Source organism: Musa acuminata, chromosome BXJ3-10 (assembly GCF_036884655.1).
Source record: "Musa acuminata AAA Group cultivar baxijiao chromosome BXJ3-10, Cavendish_Baxijiao_AAA, whole genome shotgun sequence".
NCBI lineage: Eukaryota > Viridiplantae > Streptophyta > Magnoliopsida > Zingiberales > Musaceae > Musa > Musa acuminata.
The window spans coordinates 23,799,821-23,814,491 of record NC_088358.1 but is presented as its reverse complement, the minus strand read 5'-3'; the positions used below and the strand labels follow the sequence as shown (position 1 = coordinate 23,814,491).

At 44.3% G+C, this 14,671-nt stretch overlaps 3 protein-coding genes across 6 annotated transcripts; 2 read left to right on the top strand and 1 right to left on the bottom strand.

The window, feature by feature from the left end:
- The first annotated feature begins 673 nt into the window (after window positions 1–673).
- On the top strand, window positions 674–2,876 carry LOC135650972 (probable protein phosphatase 2C 74). The gene is made up of 5 exons (XM_065170715.1): window positions 674–1,405; window positions 1,619–1,792; window positions 2,038–2,208; window positions 2,304–2,483; window positions 2,576–2,876. The coding sequence occupies exons 1-5, from the start codon at window positions 782–784 to the stop codon at window positions 2,729–2,731; spliced, it is 1,305 nt and encodes a 434-aa protein (XP_065026787.1). The 5' UTR covers window positions 674–781; the 3' UTR covers window positions 2,732–2,876.
- Window positions 2,877–3,383: 507 nt separating this feature from the next.
- Window positions 3,384–6,525, bottom strand: LOC135650691 (protein BYPASS1-LIKE-like). Of its 2 annotated transcripts, none has more exons than XM_065170224.1 (2): window positions 5,441–6,525; window positions 3,384–5,331 (listed from the first exon to the last, which is right to left on the bottom strand). In XM_065170224.1, exon 2 carries the CDS (start codon window positions 4,472–4,474, stop codon window positions 3,473–3,475), a length of 1,002 nt encoding a protein of 333 aa, XP_065026296.1. In that variant the 5' UTR covers window positions 4,475–5,331; window positions 5,441–6,525; the 3' UTR covers window positions 3,384–3,472. The 2 variants fall into 2 exon arrangements, with proteins under 2 accessions (XP_065026296.1, XP_065026297.1); XM_065170225.1 differs by having other exon boundaries at window positions 5,480–6,525.
- Window positions 6,526–9,761: 3,236 nt separating this feature from the next.
- Window positions 9,762–14,017, top strand: LOC135651716 (uncharacterized). Of its 3 annotated transcripts, none has more exons than XM_065172084.1 (6): window positions 9,762–10,203; window positions 10,388–10,520; window positions 11,144–11,282; window positions 11,657–11,693; window positions 12,078–12,363; window positions 12,736–14,017. In XM_065172084.1, exons 1-6 carry the CDS (start codon window positions 10,021–10,023, stop codon window positions 12,846–12,848), a joined length of 891 nt encoding a protein of 296 aa, XP_065028156.1. In that variant the 5' UTR covers window positions 9,762–10,020; the 3' UTR covers window positions 12,849–14,017. The 3 variants fall into 3 exon arrangements, with proteins under 3 accessions (XP_065028156.1, XP_065028157.1, XP_065028155.1); XM_065172085.1 differs by having other exon boundaries at window positions 12,066–12,363; window positions 12,716–14,017; XM_065172083.1 differs by having other exon boundaries at window positions 9,763–10,203; window positions 12,066–12,363.
- The last annotated feature ends 654 nt before the right edge of the window (window positions 14,018–14,671 follow it).

The window sequence follows — 14,671 nt, the reverse complement described above, 5'->3', positions numbered from 1 at the left end:
CCTGCTTCCACGTTAGTCGGTGGCCGACGCCGGTGGAGGCGTTGTGCTGTTCTACGTGTAGATCATGTTAGCAGTGGGAAATGAAAGTGGTCTAATTTTTCAGCATCAATAATAACAACAACAACAATAATAATAATAATAATAATAATAATTATTATTATTATTATTATTATTATTAGTATAAAATAGCAAATCCAATTGGAGTCTTCAAATCAAACTGAACTGATTTGAATTCACTATCCTAAGCTCTAAACTGGTTCTTACCGATTAATTAAGCTTGTTCAAATATTTAATTTTACAAATAATATGAGTTTAATTTTATAAATACTATTATATCACCCAAATTAATAAAATTTATTATATATATATATTATTTAAAATTATAAACTAATTAACCTAATCAAATAGATCTATGATTCAGATTGATTTGACTCGTTTAGGTTAGAACTAGTTTGAACGGGATACCTAAAGAATCGCTGATCCTGTCAATTTCGGCGTACGACCGATTCCTTTGCATATAAAGCTTTCCACCCCTCTCCAACCATCACCACCCAATCATAGCAACAACAACAAGACTCTTCGTTTCCCCAACCTCCTTGTCCATCTAAACCTGGCGATTAGCCTTAAGAATAGGAGACCTTTGACCTCGAACCTCAGGATGGAATAGATACTATAACCCGTTTCACAATCAAATCCCATAACGAGAAGCGCGAGCTAGAGATAGAGAGAGGGAGAGGGAGAGGGAGAGGGAGAGCAGAGGGTGGAGGAGAGGCCCAAAGCAATGGTTGATCCAGATAAGTTCCGGTACTCCTTGTGTTCTCGTGGGCGCCTGCTCCAGGTGCTCAGGAAGTACTTCTCCATCGTTCCGTGCTCCAGTTCTCCTCGCCGCACCTTCCCGGCTCCAGCTTTCTCGTGGAAAAGGGTGGCCGAGCTGCCCGTTGCGGCCAACAAGAGGCCCAACGTGTCCTCCGACCGTAAGGTCCACCCCGTTGAGGATGAGATTACCGGGCTGTTGGTTTCCGGCACCGACGGTGGTGTCGTTTTGATCTCGAGCGAATGCAAACAACCAGATTCCGTAGTCGAACACGCCTCGTCTCTTTCCAAGGTGGGCGTGAAAGAAGAGAAGGTGCAGGAGAACAAAGAGCGTGAGGAGAAGTCCGATCCCCCGGTGATGAGAGTTGTGGAGAGTACGCTACCGAAGACGAGAAGAAGACCGGCGAGGATTGTGATACCGAAGCCTTCGGCTGATGCAGCTTTTAGTGTTGTGGGTGGGGAGCAGGATGGGGTTCGAACGGAATCGGAAGCCGAGGGTAGTGCTTACTGCGTGGTCAGTCGGAGAGGACAGAGGCATAGGATGGAAGATGGGTATGGGGTCATACCCAACATCCATGGAGACGACAAGCAGGTATTACATATTTTGTTGCTTCTCATTTCTTGGTTCATTTAAGAGCATTTTAATGCAGTGGCATGAATCTCATTAGTATGAATTCTGTCATTATGTTGATACAAAACATATCATGTTCCGTTCATGAAGCTCCTTTATGCTGTGTTGATCATTTGTTCATTGACTTCCCTTCCATAATGTTTGCATTAATCTGCTGGTCTTACTCTTCTCCAGGCCTTTTTCGGAGTGTTTGATGGACACGGTGGACGTGCAGCTGTGGACTTCGTCTCTGAGAAGCTCGGGAAGAACATTTTAACAGCTCTAGAAGAGCTACAGAAGGAAGAGAACCAAATGGAGCTGGCCATCAAAGAAGGCTTTTTGACCACGGACAGAGAATTCCTAAGTCAGGTGTGGCTCCCAACTGGCAAGCGCAGAGCACTTTGAGACATTCAACCCTCCCTTAACCAGACAAACTCTTTTTGATTTGAAAGTATTTGACCATCTGTTTGACATCGATTCTTTCGTGCACACCCAGAGATCATATCAAACTCTTCGATCTAATTGCTTATGAGATTTGTGTCATTATTCAGATGACATCCACAGACGAATTAGCTGATGGTGTTGACGATCGGTATGTTTTCCTCCATTTGTAGGGTGTGAGCAGTGGAGCATGTGCAGTCACTGTGTTGCTAAAAGATGGGGAGCTGCATGCGGCCAATGTGGGCGACTGCAGGGTGGTCATTAGCAGGAAGGGAGTAGCAGATGCTCTCACCGATGACCACCGTGCCGGGAGAGAAGATGAGCGCAATCGTATCGAAAACTCTGTAAGCTCTTCTTCTTCCTCCCTCCTCTCTCTCTCTCTCTCTCTCTCATGATCTTGTAGCTTAGAAGCTTACAGTAAGTACTCTACACTTAACAGGGGGGCTATGTGACATGCCGAAATGGTATGTGGAGAGTGCAGGACTCGCTAGCCGTGTCAAGAGCAATTGGCGACATGAACATGAAGGAATGGATAATTTCCGAGCCAGAGATCAGGAAAATCCACCTCACTACGGATTGTGAATCCCTAATACTGGCCTCTGATGGGTTGTGGGACAAAGTATACTTTAGTACTGCTTTGCTGCAAATGCGTCTCGTACTTAGCAGTCAAATCTTCAACAGTTCATCTCTAACTCATTTTCATTTTCTTAGGTTACAAACCAGGAGGCGGTCGATGTTGTCTCTAAGCACAGTTCCTCCATGAAATCCTGCAAAGAGCTCATAGAAATCTCCAGCAATAAGGGCAACAGGGATGACATTACAGTCATGGTGATCGACCTCCAGAAATTTATGCACTCACGTGGCTAGTAAAACCTTTTGTACGTGGAGGATCACTCTTTCATGGATTAAACTTGAAGGCGACAGATGACATGGAGAAGATGATCTGGAGACACTCCAAGGAACGCATTGCAGATGCTATGCTCACCGGAGATATCAAGAAAGATCAGACTTGAGACGCAAAAAAGATCATATATTGAGGAGCAGAATTAGGAGACACACGCAGAAGATATGGAGAAAGCCAGTGCTTGTGTGGATATACATCTTCTAAGGGGTTGTTCTTCAGATTTTGTCTACATATATTTTCTAGACCGTGAAGTCCTTCCTCTAGCAAACAGATCGATGAAGCGCTATGTAGGATTTGCCTCAAGAACAACCAAGAATTATAACTCATCTCTTATTCTATAAATCTTACCGCGAGCAATGTAATATGGGGCTGTTCCAGGCCGGGCGAAGCTAATGGAAGAACAAAGTCGACATCGTTAGACTCGTCCAAAGTTATCCTGAGTCAACTTTGACTACTTCTTGAGTTACTATTACTTATTGTCAACGAATTATTTCTGAGAATTCTTTTCGTAGAACAGGAGTTTGATCGTGATAAATAAGATATCAGAGTAACAATCGCTTATGATATATATAGATATATATAGCACTATTTTTTCTTTTCTTTTTTTAATCGAACAAGAAAATATCCTTCGTATCAAAATTGAACGTGAAAATTGCGCAGTGATTATTTACATCTGTTCTTGGAATCTCAAAGCCTCCTTTTCATTAGGTTTCTGTGAGCTTCCCCAGTAATGACACTCTGATGCTGATTAATTGCCTGTAGAGCTCATCAACCTTCTCTCCGAGGGGCCTCGTCCTCTCTTCCGACTCCCTACATTTCCTCCTGGCCAAATCCACAATGACTCTTAGCTCCTTCCGATCTCGTCGCGAGATGGCATCCCGCAAACTCCGAGCAGAAGAAGCCGCAGCATCTAACTCATCCAACACCACAAGCCCACCTCTTCTCCTCGCGTCGAACACTTCCTTCACTTCCTTCTGCAGCTCATGCAGCTTGGCTCCCCATGGCGTGGTCTTGCTCGAGTGAACCACGGGCAGCCCTCTTCGGGTCCTGAAGGAAAGGGCGATGCCGGTGGCGGCGACGACCAGCAGCGTCACAGCCCGAGAACCGCTGAGTGCCTCGTGGAGCTCGTCGGCGGCGGCACTTGTGCTCGTTTCGTCACATGACGGCGCACCGTGCGCAGCGATCCTCTCGCCCAGCTTGCGCAAGCTGGAGCCGCATTTCTTTAGCTCCGCGCACCGCTTCTCCATCGCCTCGCATGCAGCTAGCGCCGCCGTCGCTCGCCGGATGACGCCCTCGCCTCGCTCGTGCTCTCCTTCTAGGTAATGCGTGGCTGTGGAGATCAAATTGGTGTACTCCTTGATGTCCTCCATCCTGTCTCGTAGGCCGCTGCACGCGTCGAGCAAATCCATCACGTCTTCGAGATAGTCCTCGACCAGCTTCCGGTTGGCCGCACTCAGACGAGGGCCGGCGAGTGCTTCAGACCTGGCCATCATTTCTAGCGCTGCGACCGCAAGGTCCAAGGCCTTGGACAGCCACTGAGCGCTCGTCTTCCTGCTGAAGGCGGGGAATCGGAGCTCGTCGAGCTCCGCCGCGATCCATCGGTCGAAGGGGGTGCGAACGGGAGGCCACGGAGCGACAGGGGAGGGCGAGAGCTTGGAGGAGATCAGCTTAAGTGACAAGGTGCGCAGAAGGGAAGAAGGCCTCATGGCTGATGTACTCTACGGAAGAGTGGAGGACTCAGGAGCGGCGGTATATATGTTGGGACAGGGAAAGACCAGCCAAAGAGATGAGTTAGGGTGTTGTCGACTCAATAATTGGGTCGGATGCTGTCTGCAATAGATTAAAGACCACGTAAGCTGAGAAGCAAGGCTGTCCTGCGTTGCTGTTCCAATGGAGGGAAGCCACAAACTGAAGGGATGCGGGAGAGATCGGAAGCAATACGTTTCGGCGGCAGGGCTCCATGAAAGGTTCGATCTTGCGACTTGTTTATTGGTGGAGCAAAAGGCAGTGCGGCCACGTCTCACGCAGCACATGCAGATCAATGTGAGTAAAATCCATCTGCAATCTACTCTTTTTGCTCAAATGATTTAAGATATCATCAAGGCTTGTTTGGATCAAAATACTCTATTCATGAACAAGTAATCAAGAACGATACACTGGTGGATAGTTCTAATTTTCCCATCAACCTGAGAAATAATCATCCAACCTCAAGATACTCTAAAGACATTCAACATAAACAGGACTCACCCGTAGACTCTGCTCGTTGCTCGATGATCTTATTCTATTATGGGTTTGCCTTGGGATTGGAGAGCAGAGGAGTGACCTTCCGACAGAGAGCAATGGGGAGAATTATTCCACGTTGCGTGCAATTAACCATTAGGCCTCTGTCTGTTGCCTTCCATATGGGAATTCATGGTGTTGGCATGATGCTGAATGGTGGGAAGACATCTCTAAACAGAGGCCATGAGCTCCAGCTGCTACGCAAGTATAATGGTGAACACAGGGTCTTGTTTGAACCTATTCATGAGGTCACAGCAGAGTCTTTCCTGAACTTGGAAGAAATCTGCACCACAAAATGTCCCTGATGAACAACCCAGGTTACAGAAGCCTGTCCAATTCAATTCGTAAGCCGGGTAGGTGATCAATAGGAAATAAAGGATTAGACTCTTAACCAAATGCAGCTTTTAATCTCCTCAAACTGGAAGACTTACTACCACCTTCCCAGCTCTTCTGATGGCATGTTGTCTGCTGACGCCTGACAGGGGAAGGACAATTAAGGAGGCGGCTCTCCTATTGACGCGCAGGGCTTTGCTGCTGCTAGCCGAACAATACAACTCATACCCCCGACCATGTACGAGAGGAGGTGGGAAGGAGAATCTACGTTGCAGACCTCTTCAAGGGTTTGAACGCCACCCACATGCAGATAGAGTGCAAGGGGTGATGTACGGGTGTTAGTAGTACTCGCTCGTCCACATGGGCTACAGGCATGAATGAGACCAAAGCCATCATGTACGTGCAGTAGTTCTCTGGTGTTTGCTTTGAGACTATCCATAGAAACGGAATAGCAGAATCTGTGGGGGGGGGGGGGGGTGGGGATGCCGGTGATCCAAATCACTCCGGCCTGATTCAGGTCCAATGTGACAGAATAATGGCATGGGAACATAAGGAGGGAAGTACAAACAGAAAGAAAACACAATGGACACCCAACTAAAGCGACTTAATTAAACAAGGCAGTGGCATATACATGCTGTAAGATAAATGTGGTGCTACACACTGATGTGGAAAATAGTGACTAACACTTTCTATTTAGTGCATCAATTTTTCTCACCAATCACTGACAAAAGCCCGATTCTTGCCACCACTTGTTCGGTGGTCTTCACTGCTTAGGATTAGCCTAAGAGAAAAGGATTACCATAACCACAAAGCATCAGAGATGCAACCACATGAGAACCATTGCAGGACAAGCAAGCCTGAGCGAGTCAAACTGATCAGGGCCCAGATTGCACACACAAGCCAGTGGCCGAAGTCTAAGGTCATAACCCAAAAGCAAGGAAGCATCATGGCCACCACTTTGCTTCGACGAAGGTGCTGTTAGCAACCCTTTTCGTTGGAACACAAGTGACTGGAAACTTAACCTTGGAAGACACCCTACCCTCTTGGCCACTTCGCATGTGTATATATAGGCTTTTTTCTCCCACCTTTTTCACTGCACCAGTGAGCTCTCGTTAGATGTTGAACATCTAACGAGAGCTCACTGGACACAACAATCATTGGCACATAACTAATAGTAATTTGAGGTTGCTGTTTGATAAACTTCAAGTAATTAAGTAGGTTGCTTGGGCCGTAATAAAGCGTCCGCGCCCTGAAAATTCAATCTGCTGGTATTTTGGTGGGGTGTAAGGCTTCTTCTGCGCCGTTCGTCATGACTAGACTTGTTTCTTTTCCAGTTGATGAGACAAAAATGCGCTCACAGATATGGTATTGAGTTGTTTTTGTCAGCAACATTGTTGATTTGATGGGTAGCTAAGCTGTCGTTACTGAGTTATTTTGTTCTTCACGTTCGACGTGTATCCATTTGTCTTTGTGAGAGTATATGCAGACAACTCAAGTTGTTCGTTTCCTATCATGTTTGTTCTTTTCTGTGCTCTCCCAGTTGCCACCACAGGAGAAGGCAGGAAGGAATGAGACATACCGCTTGTACCATGCTTTGTCTTCTCTGCGATTCCAGATTGCGATGCTTCATGCAGTCAGGTATGACAAACATGATGTAATCGAACAGATGTATCCATCTTTATTCTGGTTGCTGTGATCGTAAGCATGGTGATCCGCAGTGTTTGTACCACAGTCTTCGATGATTCTCCTACCTGTTTAAAGATCATTGATTTAGTAAGTATCTTATAAAATATTTTATACAATCTAATTAATACTTCATGATCACCTAAAACTCCTCCTAATGTCCCTCTTTACTTTAATTATCTAGTTCATACTATGTAAATATTGGTTTCATTAATCTCTTTGATTTCATAATGTATTCATAAGCCTTGATCTGGAGGCCTATGAGGATTTGCATCTCTAAGACACAGGAAAGTTGGATCTTTTACCACCATCAAACTAATCGTTGATGTTATGGTCGACGAAGAACAACGATAGCTCATCAACAATGCATTTACTTCACCAGAGATGGGATGTGAGTTGACAACAAAACAGAAAATATTTTGGGGAGGTTCTCATTATAGACAAATATAAAATTCAAGTGCACGAGAAATCCAGGTCATCTGAGTTGGCGTCTCGAGTTCGCAAGCTCGAAGCCTTGCACCATTTGATGATATACGTAGAGAGAGAGAGAGAGGCATGGCCGGCGGCATGGAAGCTCAAGTGGGGAGCCACTGTGGTTGGAGGAGGCCACGTTGATGAGAGAGAGAGGCATGGCCGGCAGCATGAACGCTCAAGCGGGGAACCACTGTGGTTGCAGGAGGCCACGTTGATGTTGCTCTCGTCCCAAGTTCTTGTCGTCAGCTTTTCTCGGTCAAAGCCGTAGCTGAAGACAGCTGTGGCGACGAGGAAAAAGGGAAGTAGAATCCGCATAGGTTGTGTGTTGTCAGGCGATTTATTACCACGATTTTTTGTTAATTATGTTTTAATTTTCAGCCTAAGGAGCCTTTTTTTAACGCAAATCATTAAACCGATTGCAAAATAATAACAATTTTTCTTGCCATTTTAAATGGAAAAAAGATTAACCTTCAAAACACTTGAGGATATAATCAAGTACTATATACCACCATGGTCAGTACCAAGATTCGTGCAACCAATCTTAATAGTTGGTGATCCTCATGATTACGCACGCGTACCAACTTGGGAGTCATCAGTGGTGATTAGAGGTGGGAAATAGGGATCGTATCCATATGTAAAATACCTAAATTAGCCTTAATATTATTGTTATCTTGGCTCCCTTAAAAAATACATTTGAAGGGTATTAATGTCATGTCGCTGCACAAAGACCCCATGAAGACTGAGTACATGCACGTCACAAGCATTTTAATTCTTTTTTAGACTTTAAATAGGTTTAATATAATCTTATTGATTCCGAATTTTAAGAAAATGAGATATATATGTGCAGAAAATAACTTTTTCTATACGCATATATAAATCGAAGAGAGATCATTGCATTGATTTCGAGCTCTATATCAAAGTTATATAAACTCAATTTACACTGTTGATTTGTTGCATCAATTGAGTTTTGCAGTGTATAAAGTTGCCAGAAGTCTCCTACAATTGTGTGTATCTAATTCTCGAGGTAAACTCGTGTCAATTATAGAGAAAAAGAAAAAGACACAGACCAATAATTTCACTACAATTGTGATCATAATAATGTTACACAATAATGGGACTAAAAGTAATCGATTAATATTTTATGTGTTTTATGATGGCTGCGAAAACAATGGTGTCCAGAATAAGCTCGGTACAACGATTTAATGATTGGGTTAATTAATATCGGACGGCATTGGTTGGAGCGAAATGGATAACTCAAGTCATTAGCAAGCCGTAATCACGCATTAATGCGCATGTAATTGCATGAGTGGATGCTGAATCATCTCGATTAGCGTCCCAAGGAATCGTGGTCAACCAGGTCAAAATCGATCTGACACAGTGGTACGAGTACAGTGGTGCAGATTCCACGGTCTCGATCGGCGGACCCACGTGCCAGAATCACGTCCGCCCACAGGGACGATGTCTCCAAATCGGAACAACGAGGCCGGTCCATCAGTTACATCCCTACCGGTTCGACCCGGTTCGAATCCGCTATCCGACAAAAACTAATCTCAATCAACGTCCGCACCTAACGTTCTTCCCTTTAGGACACGATAAAGCTGTCTTACTTTATGCAGGAAGGCTACAGAACAATGGAATGTGAGATTCTGATGCGTCTAATTAAGTAGGAAGGCATCAATGCATAGGATTGAGTTAGTTAATCGAGGCTTTACTTTATGTCGAGATTTTAATTGGGAAGACAGGGGTTCGATCCGATGCCAAATGAGCCGAGGAATTGGGTACAGAAAGAAAGCTCTTTGAATGAGTATGCTGTAACGTGGAAATCATGCAAATGATTCGACCTACCTAAATTGATTGCTAGCCGAGCCTCTCTTTAACATAGGTTTCTTTAATCTTTTGTAGAGAACCAGCGGAAAAGCACAGACATAAGGTTCGTCCAGATCATGAGTTTGGCTTCTGCTTCCTGTATGCTTGGACCAATCACCAACTGTTCCCGCATGTCTCCCGTTCCGTTCTTGCCTCTCCTTCCAGGTCTGGTGCTTCCCTTCCACATGGTAAATCCCTTCAAGGATCGGAGGTAGATTGGTCAATTCAATCACAACCAGTGCCTTGCAGTGTTATCTTTATTCATCAAGAAGGTGAGGCCCATAACACGACTATCATGAACGGCAACAGCAGTGCTTTAAGGAGAGTATATAATGCAATAGGTCCTACTGCTTGTAGTCTTTCCCTTTCCTCCCTTTAGCTTTTTCTTCCCTCCCTCCCTTTCTCTCTTTCCTCTCTTCTCAACTCTCCCCTTCTCAATTCCCTAGCCCTAACGAAACTCATATAACGCCTTGACAAGCTCCTCTAAATTTGGTGGGCTGATCGTTTTACTCGTCACATCTAGATCACTTGCTGGCTAGGACCTCCTCTGGAGGAGGGGCTGAGAGGAGGAGGAGGAGGAGGAGGAGGAGGAGCGACGGATCTGAGGAGGAGGAAGATGACTCCGGCTAACGTTGCAGGCCAATTTGGAGACACCACTTACACCAAGGTCTTTGTTGGGGGGCTTGCTTGGGAGACCCAGAGAGACACCATGAGGAAATACTTTGAGCAGTTTGGGGAGATCCTAGAAGCTGTGGTCATCACCGATAAGAACACAGGAAGATCCAAAGGCTATGGATTTGTAAGTCTTTCTTCCTCACTTTTCCTTTCCTCCATTGATTCCTTGGTTGGGAACACACAACGGTGACTGCAAACACGACTACATACATGGATAGAAGGAAAATCTAGAGATTGGAATCCTATCAAAGAATCAGGATCTTAGATCTCTTGATTAGATTCCTCACTGCGTTCATCTTTCATCCAAGGTCACATTTCGCGAGCCGGAAGCTGCGATGAGAGCTTGCGTGGATCCCTCACCGGTGATCGACGGAAGGAGGGCTAATTGCAACCTCGCCTCCTTGGGGGTTCACAGATCTAAACCTCCAACTCTTCTTCATGGTAAACAAATCTTTATCATTAATTATGCTTCTTTCTTGTAATTAATTTGCTTGTCCAAGGTTCTTAATTATGCTTCATTTCATGTTTTTTTGTGATGCCAAAAGCTCATGATATGGGTGATAAAAAGTAGGCTTTGCACCTATTAATATTCAATTTGCTTCTTGTCTCTCCTCTCTCACACATTCTTGTTGTTTAATGGATTGCATAACGTCAAATATTCTTTTTCCGGATCATAATTAATTCATTCTACCACTAAATATGTTGGCATTATGAGATGGAACCCTATGTTATTATTCTTAAACTTATGGTGTAGCATCACAAAAGGTAAAAGGAGAAAGAACAGTGAGGTTATCTAAAGATATTAAGGGTAATGCGAGAAGCTGAAGAGACAATCATATCAGTTATCCTAGGAAACAATGCTGCTCATTTCATTAAGGCAAAGTCATTACTTCTTGTAGTGTGTGTGTGTGTGTCTTTCTCAACTGGTTTAAGTGCTCAGGCATGTTTCCATGGCATTGCTACCTTGGATTCCCCCCAGTGGAGCAGACAGTCACTGAGGTGACAGCTACAGTAGTTTGACTGAGGTTGATGGGGATGATAACACTGTCTTTTATATCTTACAGGAGGGAGCAGGAACTTTAGGGTTATGAAATCTTTTCAGGCAGGCCTTCAAGGTGGGGTGGGAACTGCTTTTCCTTCGCCTGCAGCTGCCACCTTCCCTCATTATGCCATCCAACAAGGGCTTCCTTATTATGTCTACGGGTAAGCTGTAAAGAAGGCGACACACATTGTGAGGGTCAGATGCCAGCATGTGCATGTACGCTTGCCCGTAAAGGCATCCCCCCCCTCTCTCACAGACGATCATGGTGGCCTGCTCTCTCACCACGCACGACACTGCCTTGATCCGTGTACATGGATGGGTGCTTCAAATCAAAGCAGTGTCACTCTTCCTCTCTCTCTCTCTCTCTCTCGCTCTCTCTCTCTCTCTCTCTCTCACACACACACACAAACATACACATACGCACATCTTCTCGTCGTCATCGTTGTCACGTTGTCGACGTGCATGAAGATTCTTTCTTCATAGATAACTTCCATGTACATCTCTCTAACTTGTAGCTTTCCACCTGCAATTTCAGGTTCTCACCCTATTCCGCAGAGTACAACTACGCTACGGTATGTCCCGCTTGCTCTCTTCTACCTGCATTGTTTTGACGCAAAAGATAGAGAGAGAGAGAGAGAGAGATATAAAGTTCTCACATCTCTTTTAGTACTGTTGCATGCATGTTTCTTTTCTGACATGGATTTAGCCAATGCCGGTTTCTCAGAACCTTCACCTGCAATAACATGTTTTTTTGTCCCCTCAAGCTTTTCTTTTGCTAGTTAAATAGCGAGTCACAGAGCTTAATACAGAAATAGGATTCCTTCCTTGGCGCAATAAACAAGTTGGAGGGAAACATGAATCGACATTACAATGGAATAGCTTTTCGATGACCACCAAGCAAATTATTTGGCGCATGCACTTACTGACTCCTCACTACATTTTAGTCTGATTACCAGAGCTACTACAACATGTACGGTGGAGCAGCTTCTCAGTATCCACTCTACGGAGGGGCAGCAAACGGGGTGGTAGCCGGAACCACCGGCTACTACCCATACTTCCAGTTTGGCCAGGGCGGCGGCGGCGGCGGCGCGGCTGCTTACGCTCAGGGTCAAGGATATGGCCTGCAGTACCCTCCGATGCTCCAGTACTCTGCGGTGACCACCACGGCCGGGGTGACAGGCTTCGCAGCTCAACTCTACGGAGGACCCATGTCCCTGGCTCCGACCCCCACAGCACAAGCAGGTTCGTTGAGATCTTCCATTTCTCCCATCTTTTCTTTTCCTTGAGATCAGATAAAGTTTGATAATGGCGGAAACCTACTTAGTAACAATACATTCGCTATAGAAGATTGTAGATATGTAATAGGTTAAGATCGAACGCGTTCTTTAGAGATTGGAAGTGCCATATGATTACATCTCAGGAAGGGCAACCTGTTAAAGATAATTAATAGCGTTCCTAATTACATGATCCTTCTTTGTCATTAACTAAAAATGTGTTAGATCTAAGATTTCTTTTTTCCTTTATGCACTTGTATTATGTTTCTGCTGGTTGAGGCCATTGTATCTGCAATTTGGGGTACTAATATCTTTAACAGTGTCTTTTGCTCTAAAACAGGCATGACTATGGCTGTGACATCTCCAAGCCTGCCGAGTCCAACAGCCCATCCCTACAGACTCATTCCTGCTCACTTTGCTGCACCTTCCGCACCGGAGCAACCCTTGGCCTAACCATGGTTCTTCTTCACTCATCCTTGTTCTCACTGTGTGTCTGTAAGTTTGTCCATCAGCTCTAACATAAGCCTAAGTTGACACCCCAAGGTCTTTTGTAGACCGAGTCAGTCTCGGGATCGGAGGAGCACTCCGAATCCATCAACTGATGCCGTGGTAACTGTGCAGTTCCTTCTGCTTTATCCCTGGGATGGGCTTAAAGCATCTGCATGCACCCACAGGTAGGGTGATGCCTTCAAATACGAGGAAAGGCGGTACCAAGTTTAATTTGGCTCCTCATGAGCCAGGCGCATCGATCCATCAAACTTAAGTGCCCTTCGGAGGGCTCTTAGCTAACACAAAGCTAAGTCTTACTACTCATGATCTGGTCTTTCTTTTTCCGTGTCAGCCTGAGTTGGGCTTAATTAACATTCTTACTCTGTTGTAGAGGTGCATTTGGTCAAGTAGTAGGGTAAGGCATGCCCTGATCCTTATCTTAATTCAAGTCTTCCATGACCTTGACTGTCTGTGAAGACTGAGAGAATCTGATCAACCCTATAATGTCAACTTTACCAGTTAAACATCATGTAAGAATTCAGTGTAATCACAACCATTCACCTTGCCTGGGGAAAGGCAAGCTGATTTCACTAACCCCTCTTTATCTGTTGAGTAGCCTTTGTGTGTACATTTGTGGCTAGCCTCCAGGGGGAGTTTTAGCCCCAAGCCAGGGAGGTGTAGAGGAGAGCTAGTGTTTGTTTTTGGCATCTAGCTCTGCTGCCTCCTGTCCCTAACTAATAGTATGAGCTCCATATATGGTTATGGAGTTCTGACCACCCATAGGAATTTAAGTTTAGTGTTTACCACCCAATGGACACCCTGGAGATATATTTTTGGTCTCATGGGTTCCTCTTCCATGACACTGCAGCTTCAACACCACCATGGTTAGGTCCAAGAGCCTCCTCTCTCTCTCTCTCTCTCATGCAGTTTAAATTTGGAAAGACTTCTGTTATTATTGCTGCTATTTCGCTTATGCTGTTTATGTTCAGAGAGACCAGAGACTTCTATTTCTATATGCTATGTACTAAGAACTGGATCTTGTAATAACTAGCTAGGCATCATACTTTAGCAGTATCTGATATCCTTCTACATTTTGCATCACCAGACAATGCACTTCTCTAATTTTCTTTTCAGTAGCTGCTTTACAATTATGATTGGTCTCCATGAAATTGTTGCTATGTTTTTTATACATCAAGAAGTTTTGTGATTGATCATAATTAAGTTTATATAAGATGGCACATAAGCTGTTGATTGGGCACATGTAATTTTACTGTCCATAAAAGAAAAAAAAAAAGGGATGAGATTAAAGAGATTACATTGTGATATAAATTATGTTTGGCTTGGATTTGATGACTCATGACTGGTGGCTATTTCTTCATTGATCACCCTGTTTTACTAAAGAGATTATTCTCTAAAGTTCATTTTGACATTCTCACTCATCTAGAGTTCCATATGTTTCATTATCTATTTGATCCAGTTGCTTTAAAAGGACAATTCATGCATTCTTATTGCATTTGTTTTGATACGGATTATGTCAGTTATTTCATATATTTATCAGATTCAAAGTATCTAAATGCATGCTATATCTTATGAGAAAGAAACATCAAGCATCCTAAGTGAACCCTTTTGGCTGTAAATATTCTCTTCAATTCTACCTAATGCTTCTATCCTGACTCTTCTTTTAATTCTCTGAATCATATAGGACTATGTGACTCTCAAACCACAAAAGAATTTTACTTCTCTGAATCATAGAGGAAATCATGAAAAACCACCATGATGACTTGAAT